This window comes from Chiloscyllium plagiosum, chromosome 24 (assembly GCF_004010195.1).
Source record: "Chiloscyllium plagiosum isolate BGI_BamShark_2017 chromosome 24, ASM401019v2, whole genome shotgun sequence".
NCBI classification, from domain to species: domain Eukaryota; kingdom Metazoa; phylum Chordata; class Chondrichthyes; order Orectolobiformes; family Hemiscylliidae; genus Chiloscyllium; species Chiloscyllium plagiosum.
In genome coordinates, this window is record NC_057733.1 from 23667071 (window position 1) to 23679605 (window position 12535).

The window sequence follows — 12535 nt, forward strand, 5'->3', positions numbered from 1 at the left end:
GTCACCAACTGCCATCCTGGAGAAGGCCCCTGTATCCTCACTCTCTGCCTTCTGCTAGTCAGCCAATCTTCTACCCATTCCAGTACCTTGCCCTAACACCATAGGCTCATCTTATTTAGCAGCCTCCTCTGTGGCAACTTGTCAAAGGCCTTTTGGAAATCCAAATAGATCACGTCCACTGGCTCTCCTTTGTCTAACTTGCTCATTACTTCCTCAAAGAATTCTGACAGATTTGTAAGGCATGACCTCTCCTTGATGAACTGTGCTGACTTCATCCTATTTTACCATGCACCTCCACAATCTCATCCTTAATAATGGACTCTAAAATTGTAACAACAGCCGAGGTCAGGCTAATCGGCCTATAATTTCCTGTCTCTGCAGGCCTCCCTCCCTCCTTGAACTGGAGTGTTATATTAACCATTTTCCAGTCCTCTCGGACCCTCTATGACTCTAATTATTCATGGAAAATCACCACCAATGGCTTCACAATTTCCTCAGCGATCTACTTCAGATGGTATTACAAGTTTATCAAACTTATAATAAAATCAGTACCATCAGTGACAGTGGCATGCACATTCTTATCAATCTGTTTCCAAATATGAAATTAAACATAGGAAGCATGTAACTAGACAATGGCTCAAATGGGTAGGCTCAATGAACACCTGATATTGGACATCAGTCTTCATTAAAAGGAAACTAAAAAATAATGTAGGTGCATACTGGTGCCCACAAAGCATTTCCTTGAACTGGCAGTGGATTTCCAGATACATTCTGGGCTGGGACATGATTGAGCTAAAGGAGAAATGACACGGAAGGACAGAACTCAAGGCAGGAGCAATCCATCAGCAGAAGGCCCTGTGGAGATGACAATGGTCTTTGCAACCGCAACAGATCAAGAAACAGAAGATGTCTGAATGAAATTTCCAGAGTTCAGCTAATGCATGGCCTATATTTCTGCCAATTCTCCTAAAATCATTTGTAAAAACGCAAATCTGGGAAATGTACTCTATATTATGCCAAAAACAGCAATATTAAATTTGCTCAAGTGAAAAGATAAGTCACCTATATTAGTAAATTACACTTACTCAACATTACTCACATACCCTCCTTAGCTGTGCTTATGATGAAATTAAGGTATTTAAGGTTCTGCATACTTCGTAAATAAAACTCCAGATTCTTTTATCTAAAAGGTATAAAAGTTAATGGCCAAAATTGAGAAAGAAAAGAGAATGAGAGAGAACTATCACTTGGTTCTGTCATTAATCTGCAATGAGATTAAAAAAAACAAAATTTATTCACTGGCATTAAAATAAAAATGGCTATAAACTTCCTTTGTTATAATAAAATGTCATTTCTGTCATTTGTTTTCATCTCAGCTTTCAAAGCTAATGCATATAAAATGACCTAGCATTATCTTAAGAGACTTTCTGTGCCTCAGTTCCTAATGCAACAAACTACTTTTGCTTCCCTGCAGCAAAACATTTGTCATAGACTTCCTCAAACGACCACAGAAAGCAGCCTCTCAGTTCCACCAACATAATGTTACCCAACAAGCAATGGTAAATCACACATTCACTGGGGGAATGACAATAATGAGGTGATAAAGGGCCCTTCACATACACTGGTATACATGGAACCGTAAAATGGTTACAGCACAGAAAGCAGCCAATAGGTCCATCATTTTCGTGCTAGCTCTCTGCGAGACCAATTCACCTAGACTCAATTCCTTGCTTTCTCCCTGTAGGTCAGCTACGTTTTCCCATATAATTTTGAATGCTTCGATTTAATCTGTCTCCAGCACACCCCATATATTCCAGCTATTTTGTGTGAAAAGGAAAACTTTCAAGGTCATAATGTTACTAAATGCAACATTCCACTCAGAAACATATCACACCAGACCAAACACCAGTTTTTAATGTAACTCTCCTTCAGTGAAAGGTAAAATATTAAAATCCTTCAAGAAAACGGATTCAAATTCTTGTGGCTGAAGTGTAGCTCTTCTAATAGCTGGTGTTTAATTTAAAATATCTCTTGTGAGCACTTGCACTATGAAAGCAGAATCTATATATGGCCAGACAAATGAAAGGGGAAAGAATTTCAACTCACAATTTGTTATATTCTAAACACCAATGATTTTTCACGGTTACGACAGACTACACCCCTGGAAAGGCTATAATATGATGTGATTTATTTAGGGACAAGATGATAGATCAGCTGACAACAATATTTCTAACAGGAAATGCCTAGGGTAACAGCACAATACAATTATAAAATATATCACTGTGGACTGAACAGCACGGGGGAACGGCAAGGTCTTGACTGAATGCAGAGTTCAAATATCTATTTCATTTGTTTCAAAATGGTACAATTAGCTGGAAGAACTGCTTAAAGCAGATATTGAGCAACATCTTAAGCACACGGCAGACTCACTTCCCCAGGACTAGCAGGCAAATGTCATTTCTCTCCTGTCATGACCAGTAATTAAAGATGTACAGCTATATCTAATGACATGCCACATTTTTCATGAAACTTGCACAGTGACTATATTGAAATTGGCATGGTATAAATCAGGCAGGGTGCCATTTTATGTAGTTGCACACGAAAACAGTGATTTTCTAAATTTCTGTTTTTTTAAAAAAATAGCTTTGCTTACTTTAGACAGAAATCCCATCAACGTCACTGGATTATTGTCCAGCTAACAGCCAGCTCAGTTACTCTGATCTGATGCTATCATTGTATCAATGCAGTATCACATCTTTAAATGTGTTAAGGAACAATGACAGGCATTTAAGGAAATAGTTCATGATGCACAACAAACATATATTCCACTGAAGGAGGAGAATTCCAGGAATGGGATAAATTAATTATGGTTAATCAAGGAAGTTAGGGATAGTATCCAACTGCAAGAAAATAGGAAGGCTCCAGTATGGCAAAGATTAGTGGTAAACCAGAAAGCAAAGTAAAACCAAAACAATTTAAGAGGGAAAAATAAACTGCGAGGGGTAACTAACAAGTAATACAACAATGGACAGTAAGAGCTTCTTTAAACTTGCAAAAAGTAAAGATGAGGCTAATATGAACATGGGTCCCTTAGACAGTGAGACTGGGGAGATAACAATGGGGAACCAAGAAATGGCAGAGGAGATGAATAAATACTTTGTGCCTGTCTTCGTGATAATAACATTCCAAGATTGCTCAACAATCAAGGAATCAGGAAATGAGTAGAAATAAACCCAATAACTATCACCAGAGAAAAAGATATAGGGAAAATAATTGGGCTAAAGGTTGATGGTCCCCTGGCTCTAATGACTTATGCTGAAAATGTGTTGCTGGAAAAGCGCAGCAGATCAGGCAGCATCCAAGAAGCAGGAGAATCGACGTTTCGGGCATGAGCCCTTCTTCAGGAAGGGCTCCTAAAGAAGGGCTCATGCCCAAAACGTCGATTCTCCTGCTCCTTGGATGCTGCCTGACCTGCTGCGCTTTTCCAGCAACACATTTTCAGCTCTGATCTCCAGCATCTGCAGACCTCACTTTCTTCTAATGACTTATGACCTAGGATTTTAAAATAAGTAGCTACAGAGAAAGTGGATGCACCGTAGTAATCTTCCAAGAATCTTTAGATTCAGGTGAAGTGTCAGTGGGTTGGAAAACTGCCAATTATTAAAAAAAACAGAGAGAAGAAAAGGCCAGTTAATTTAATGACATTCATTGGGAAATTCCACATCTATTATGGAGGATGTAGTAGCAGAGCATTTAGAAATACAGAATATGAACAAGCAAAGTCAGGATGGCTTTATGAAGGGGAAGGCGATTTTTAAAGAGGTAACATCCAGGATCATCAAAAGATTTAATACATTTGGATTTCTAAAAGGCATTCACTAAGGTACTGCACATTAGCTACTTAATAAGATAGTAACCCATGGGCAGTATATTAGCATGGTCAGAGAACTGGATAACTAATGGAACGTAGTGTTTTGGGTAAAAGATGGTATACTCAGGGTAGCAACCTGTAACTAGTGAAGTGTCCCATAGATCAGTGCCGGGACCATAATTATTTTCAATATATTATGGGTAGGAATATGGGTAAGGGCAAGATCACCACTCACATTGAGAAGACCCTCCATTGTGTTGTGTTCCACTATCACTATGCTAATTTGGACAGAATTCAAACATATCTAGCAACTCAAGACTAAGCACCCATGAAGTGGAGTGGGCCATTAATAGCAGCAAAATTGTACTTCAACACAGTCTGCAGCTTCATGGGCCGACATATCCCCCACTCAAATGTTCCCATCAAACTCGGGATTCAAGCCTGTTTCAATGGAGAGTGCAGGAGGGCATGCCAGGAGCACATGAGGCATACCTAAAAATGAGATATCAGCTGATAAAGCTATCAAACAGGATGACTTACATGCCAAACAACATAAGCAGCAAGTGATAGAGTTAACTGAACCCACAACCAGTGAATCAGATCTAAGCTCTATAGTCCTGTCACATCCAGTTGTGAATGGTGGCGGACATTTAATTAACTCATGAGAGGAGGAGGCTCCACAAGTATCCCAATCCTCAATTATGGAAGAGCCCAAAATATAAATCCAAAAGAAAACGCTGTAGCATTTGCAGCAACCTTCAGCCAGAAATGCCAATTGGATGATCCATTGTGGCCACCTTCAGTTGTTCCCAGCATCACAGGTACCAGTCTTCGGCAAATTTGATTCACTCCATGTGAGATCAAGAAACGACTGGAGACACTGCATACTATAAAGGCTATGTGCCCTTTCAATATTCCAGCAATAGTACTGAAGACTTGTGCTTCAGAACTTGCAAGTCCCCAGGCAAGCTCTTTGAATACAGTTACAACACTGGCATCTATCTGACAATGTGGAAAATTGGCAAGTACATCCTATAAATAAAATAAAAGGACAAATCTAACCCAACTAGTTACCGCCCCATCAGTCTACTCTTGATTATCAGTAAAGTGATGGAAACTGTCACCAACAGTGCTATCAAGCAGCACCAGCTCAGCAATAACCTGTTCAATGATGCCCAGTTTGGGTTCCGCCAGAGCCACTCAACGCCTGATCTCATGATAGCCTTGGTTCAAACATGGATGGAAGAGCTGAATTCCCGAAGTGAGGTGAGAGCTGACAGCCCTTAACATCAAGGTTGCATTCAGCTTAGAGTTTCCTGAAGGAGGGCTCATACTCGAAACGTCAATTCTCCTGCTCCTTGGATGCTGCCTGACCTGCTGCGCTTTTCCAGCAACACATTTTCAGCTCTGATCTCCAGCATCTGCAGTCCTCACTTTCTCCTTCAGCTTAGAGTGGCAACAAGGAGCCTGAGCAAAACTGGAATCAATGAATATCAGGGCAAACTCTCTGCTGGTTGGAGTCATTGCTGGCACATAGGAAAACGGTTGTGGTTGTTGGAGGTCAATCACCTCAGTTCCAGGACATTTCTACAGGAGCTCCTCAGGGTAGTGTCCGAGGCCAAACCATCTTCAGCTGCTTCATCCATGACTTTCCTTCCATCATAAGGTCAGAAGTGGGATGTTTGCCAATGATTCCACAATGTTCAGCACCATTTTTGACTCCTCAGATGCTGAAGCAGTCTAAGTTCAGATATGGTAAGACCTGGACAATACCCGGACAATACTTTGGCTTGGGCTCACAAGTGACAAGTAACTTCCATGCTACACAAATTCCAGGCAATGACCATCTCCAAAAGAGATAATCTAACCACTGTCCATTGATATTCAATTGTGTGACCATCACTGAATCACCCACTATCAACATCTTCTGGTCACCATTGACCAGAAACTCAATTGGACTTGCTACAGTAGCCTCAAGATGAGGCCAATGTCGAGGTAACCTGTAGCAAGAAACTCACTTCCTGACTTCCCATAACCTGTCTACCAACCACAAGGCATATGTCAGCAGTGTGATGGGATACTCTACACTTGCCTGGACAGGTGCAGCTCCAACAAGGCTCAAGAAGCTTGACACCAGCCAGGACAAAGCAGCCTACAAACATTCACACCCTCCATTACCAATGCTCAGTAGCAGCAGTGTGTACTATCTACAAGATGCACTGCAGGAATTCACTGAAGATCCTTAGGCAGCACCTTCCAAACCTATGACCACTTCCATCTCGAAGGACAAGAGTAGCATGGGAACATCACCGCCTGCAAGTTCCCCTTTAAGCCATTCACCATCCTTATTTGGAAGTACACTGCCGTTCAGTCAAAATCCTGCAATGCCTTGTGGCATTGTGGGTCAACCTACAGCACATGGACTGTGTTGGTCCAAGATGGCAGTTCAGCACCTCCTTCTCAAGGGCAACTATAATAGAAGTGAATCATAGCCAAGTTAATGGATAAACCAAATAGCAAGTGGTAAGGATGGCACAAAGAATGTACAGAGGTATATAGATGGGTTAAGTGAGTGGGCAAAGACTTGACGGATGGAATTTGATGTGGGAACGTGTGAGGATATGCATTTTGGCAGGAAGAATTGAAGAGCTGAATATTATTTAAATAGGGAAAGACTGCAAAAAACTGCAGAGTGGACGGATTTGGGTCAATCATTAAAAAGCTAGCATCCAAGTTCAGTGGGTAAAAGGGAACACAGATGCATTGCTGGCCTTTATTTCAAACAGAATGGAGTATAAAAGTAGGGGAGTCTTGCTGAAACGGAACCACACCAGGAATACTGCAAGCCGTTTTTGTCCCCTTAGTTAAGTAAAGATATATTGGTATAGAAGACAGTCCACAGAAGGCCTTCAAGGCTGATTCCAGGTCGGGAGTGATTTTCTTATGAAGAGGTTAAATAGTTTGGGTTTGTAGTTTAAAAGGATAGGAGACCTTACTGAAATGAATAACATTACTGGGGGGTATAACAGGTTAGATGCAAAGAGGATTTTTCCCTTTGTGTAAATGTCATAGGTCACAATCTCAGAATAAAGGGGTAACCCAAAAGGATGCAGAGGAATTTCTTCTCTCAGAGGGTAGTCAATCTTTGAAGTTCTTTACCTCAGAGAGCTTTTGAGACTGGGCCATTAGGTGTAACCAAGGCTGGGAGAGACAGGCTTTTCATCAATAAGAGAATCAAGGCTTACAGGGAAAAGGCAATAAGGTGGGAGTTGAGGATTATCAGATAAGCGTTTGAATGGCACAGCAAACTCGATGGCCCAAATGGTCTACTTCTCTTCCTGCATCTTATGGTCTACCAAAGATGTATCTTCACCACATTAGCATAAATATTTACTTAATTTTCCTCATTTTTCAAATGTGCAAAGCAAAACAATCCAAGGCTTTTTATAATTATCTGGCACATTAAATATGTGAGTGTTTTGACTCTGATTTTCTCTTCATTATCGGCACTCAAATGAAACCTGTTGGCAATGCACTTGCGTTTTTCTAATAAGTGACCTACTGAATGCAAAACACAGCCAGTGGTGCCAGACCTGAGATCCCAGCCTTGGGGCCCGCTGCTTCTTTGGAATTTGTGACCGATACATTTGCACCAGCCAACTGTCCTATGCCAGATGCTTTGAACACAGAGTTAAAAATGGATGGAAATAATGAAAGATCATCAGTGCCTACTGACCAGGTAGCACTGTGTGTAGGTGTAACTATGTGCACATTCATCACAAGATGAAAGAGCGTCTGACTTCCATCTCTGTCAGTAGGTGGTTGTGAAGACAAAATATTGCATTGATTGTGCTGCCTGGAGTAGTGAAGCTGCATTTAATCACCTCATTATCTCTCTTTAATTTCCCAACATTTTCAGGAATGCTTTTCTATTATAACAACTCTAAACTCAACTTTTCTCAGTTCATATCAAAAATAGAAGTCTCGGATGACAGTGTTTTGTTGATTTCTTTGTCTAAAGATTGATGTGACTATAAGACCCCTATTTTCTTTGAAGATTTCTGAAACTTCACCGATGGAGATTAAGTCTGTTTACTCTGAACTTCATGAAGATTGACAGCCAGCTCAATGAACAGATAAAACTTGCAAATCGCTTGCAGTGTAGTATGTAGTATGCCAAGGAATCGTTCAGAACTCAGACGATGCATAGGTTTGGCTGCTGAGAAGGTGAAATGCCTGTTGTTGTTAGTATTAGCAAAAATGTAGATAAAAACATTAAAATCATTAAACCCCACTTTGTAATTATGAACTCTTTTTGTCTGAAACTTGCAAGGGCAATAATTTAATTCCCAAAGTCATATGGTACCTGACAGCTTGCTGCCCTGTTCCTGCTGAGTTACAGATGAGAAGAAGGACTTTGCCAGTTGCACCATGTTGTATGAACTCAACTGGAGTTGCTTCAAAGCCTTCGGAAGCTGCCTTGTAAGAAGGTGCAGTCATACTCTGGTAACGCCCTGTTTTGCAACAAGACAAGCAATTCAAGATTATTAGTGTCAAGGTCAGATTTTGCTTTACTTACCAAAACCTGAAAATGAAACAATATTGCCAAGATCAATTTTAGCAGCACCAACTTTACTTTGTCTGCTTAAAAATATTACAGTCTTTCAAAAAGAATCTAGTCTTTTTTTGATCACAACAAAATATGGAGAAGGAAGATAAGTTAGTCCATATTAATCGATCAGCAAGAAAGTTGTAACATTGTTAAAATTGAATAGGTTCCTCTTTTGTCATTTTGTGCAAAGTGTAATCCATATATTAACACACAAAATTACCGATATCAACCTTATAACGTACATTGTTACCAGTTTGAACCTCTATGCTCTTCATCCGCTCCCACATTTTAAATTAGAATATCCAAAATTGTACTTTCCTCCACCAGTTACGATCATTATGTGATTTTACCATTTATATTTTCCAACTTAGATTGATGGGAGTGGGGGAAGGAGTTGGATACAAAATAGTGTCTGTTTCCAAAAGTTGGTGAAGGGAAAACCATAGAGATCATAGTCTAAGATCAAATTAATTGGCATTTGGCAAAGCAATGGCCGACAAATGATTTGTCAGAAGTTCAGTAAGTTTGACTGACTAGATTTGAAAATGGAAAGGTCTAACAAGGGTAGTGTGGTTGATGTATAGGTGGACTTTCAAAAGGTGTTTGACAAGGAACCTCATGAATAAATTCATTTTCAAAATTGAAGCCCATGACATTAAATGGTCAGTACAGCATGAATACCAAACTTATTATTGGGCAGAAAGCAGAATATAGGGTGAATGGTTTCTCATCAGGTTGGAGGAAGCAATACAGTGATGTCCCTCTGGGTTCTCAGTTTCAGGATGAAAGGTCTTTTGAAATATATGAATAATATGGATGTGGGATCAAAGGGCATATTTTGAAAGTCCATACACTAAATCTGTAAATGTGGTAAACAATGAAGAGAACAGTTATCGGGTTCAGGAAGACAACAACAGGCTGGTGAAGCACAATGATGGGGATAATTTAAAGCACATAAATATAACACAATACATTTTGGCAGAAGAATGAGAAAGACATTATTATGTAAATGAAACAATGATAAAGTAACTGCAAAAACAGACACAAAAACAAATTGCTGGAGAAACTCAGCAGATCAGGCAACATCTGTAGACAGAAAGTAGAATTGATGTTATGGGTCCAGTGACTTTTTTGTTTCAGATTTGTCAGTTGCAGTTCTTTGGATTTTTTTTTGTAAGAACAGACAGACCTGGGGTATATGTACATGAATGTTTGAGGATAGCAAGACAATTTGAGAAGGCTGTTAGAACAGGCTGTGGAAGGCTGTGGAATTCTTGTCATTTATTCATACAAAAAGTTACAAAATAAAATAAGTTATACTAAACTTTAATAAAAAAATCGATTACATCTCAGTTGGGTGTTCATTTCAGCGTGACATATGTTTCCAAAGGATTCCAAAGCTTTGGAGAAGATGAAAAATGGTACAAGGGATGATGGTCTTTGGATATATGGAAAGCCTGGACTGGTGACTTGATCTAAAGCAGAGGAGGAGAAGTGGCGGTTTGACAGAGGAGTTGAAAATCACCAATGGCTTTGAGTGTAAATAAGGATCTTATGAAGAGGCAAATAAGGATCACAGCCTCAAAGAGTTAGTAACAAAAGGACTGAAAACATAAGTTTTTTGTGATTTGAAGTGTGCTGGCTGAAAGGGTGGTGGAAATAGATTCAATAACAACATTCAATGGAGCATTTGATAAATACTGGAGTAGGATAGTAGAATCAATTGGATACCTTGATCAAAAGGTTATCTCAGTCTTTTCCTGCTCTAAAAGATTCTTTGATTCTACACCTATTGTACAAGTCTGTCCATTCTTTCTTCTATCTTATCCACTTGGCACTTCTGACCGATTGCACTGGTGTGCTGGGTTCATTGTGGGATTGCCTAGTCCTGCTTCAGCTGTTTGGCAAATAAGCAGTCCTGTCTTGATGTTTCATCAGGTTAATATCTCATTTTCTAGGTGCATCTCCTGCATACTTCATTGAACCAGGGCTGATCTCCTGCTTAATTACAATGGTTGAGTGGGGCAATATACTTGTCCAGATCACAGATTGTGGTTGATTACAATTCTGCAGCTTTTGATGAGCTACAGTTTTGAGTTGCTAGATATTTTCAAAGTCTATCCCATTTCACTTGGTGATAGTGCCAAATAACACAATAGAGGGTATCCTTAATGTGAAGATGAAACCTTGTCTCCACAATGACTATGTTCTGGTAACTTTCACTGATTGTGTCTTGTACAGTGCATCAATGATGGCTAGATTGGTGAGGACAAAGTCAAATAGGTTTTCCCTGTTGTTGGTTCCCTCTCTAGCTGCCAGAGTCCCAGCCTAGCAGCTATATCCTTCAGAACATGGCTAGCGTGGTCAGTATGATATTGAGCCTCTCCTGGTGATGGATAGTGGAATCTCTACACCGAGAACATTCTGTGCCTTTGCTTCTTTCAAATGATGTTAAACATGGAGGATGACTGATTCATTATCGAGGATGGGACAATGGATAATAATCAGCAAGAGGGTTCCTTGTCTGGAGTCAAAGTTCAATAATGCCATGGCAACTCCCATCAGTGAGTCTGTGCTGCCCTTGCAGGATGGTTATTGTTGTGTCTGGCACCTCTTAGTAAGGTATAGTTTGACGAACATGTTTATATAAAACTGTTGCTCGCTAAGCTCTCTCAATTTTGACAAAAGATCCTAGATGTTTGTAAGGAGGACTTTGTAAAGTTGACAGGACTGGGTTTAACCATTGTCTTTTGCAGCACCTTGATTGATACTGGGTTGTCTGTCCAGTTTCATTCCCTACCCACAATAGCCTCAATCGGCAATGAAAGAGGAAGGCTGTCTTCATGACTTTGTGCCATGGACTTAATTCCGAAGGAGATCTGACTGAGGTGAGATCCCCCATCATTACAGAGTGTGCCACAGGAAGACTATTAAACTCCATTCAATAAAAGCAAGCACCTACAACATTTGTACTTTACAATAATGCTTGAGAACTTGTAAACATTATAATTGAAATTAGATGTGATTCATAGCACAATCCAATGCTGGCTGCCTGCCAAATAAAGAATTTAACTAAATGTTTGTTGTTAAATGGCTTAAGGTAGAATTTATTTTATCAAGTGCTGTTACTGAATACTTTTTAAAAGTGATCTCAAGTCTTCTGATTCTTTACTGACTTAACTTTCATCAAGTAGAAAGAAGGTACTACCCTTAAATCCAGATCCAGGCTGCTGGGGGCTGTGTGCCATTCAAACCTCATATTTTGAAAGCCCCTGATTTGTTTAACTTCCTTATTGATCATAACATGTAACTGGCACCATTCAGTCAAAAAACAAATAGAATTGTTAATTGGTTAGAGCAAAGAATAATGAGAAGGGAGACCATTCAGCTCCTCAAGTCTGTGCCAGCTCTCAATAAGTTCAATTCAGCTCATCTCACTTCCCTAATCGTTCCCCATAGCCCAGCTATATTTTTACCCTTAAGGACTGGGAGGCACGGTGGCTCAGTGGTTAGCACTGCTGCCTTACAGCACCAGGAACCTGGATTCAATTCCAGTCATGAGTGACTGACTGTGTGGAGTTTACACAGTCTCCCTGTGTCTGCCTGGGTTTCCTCCAGGTGCTCTGTTTTCCTCCCACAGTCCAAAGATGTGCAGGTTAGGTGAATTGGCCATGCTAAATTGCCCATTGTGTTCAGAGGTGTGTAGGGGTAAATGTAGAGTAATAGGGTAGGGGAATGGGTCTGGGTGGGTTACTCTTTGGAGGGTTGGTGTGGACCAAATGGTCTATTTCCACACTGTAAGGATTCTATGACAGAGCTAATTCCCTTTATGAAAGCCATAACTGAACCTACCTCCATGACCCTTTCTTCCAACTATTGCACCATAAGTTTATTACACCAAATTGCTGGACTAACAAATAACGAGCAGCCACATTCCTTTCTTATTAATCAATACCAAGAGCTCTGCATTAACATAAAAAAAGATGTTTTTGAATAAGTGGTTTTAAACTTGCACAGGAATTTAATTTTCTTCCTGCACTCATGATAACAAA

At 40.0% G+C, this 12535-nt stretch overlaps 1 protein-coding gene across 1 annotated transcript in view; it reads right to left on the minus strand.

Moving 5' to 3' along the window:
• usp43a (ubiquitin specific peptidase 43a) overlaps nucleotides 1-12535 on the minus strand; it is a 426449-nt gene that overhangs the window by 64861 nt on the left and 349053 nt on the right. Inside the window, exon 7 of the mRNA XM_043714590.1 lies at nucleotides 8238-8385. Within this exon, the coding sequence (XP_043570525.1) occupies nucleotides 8238-8385 (148 nt within the window). The remainder of the gene's footprint in view (nucleotides 1-8237; nucleotides 8386-12535) is intronic.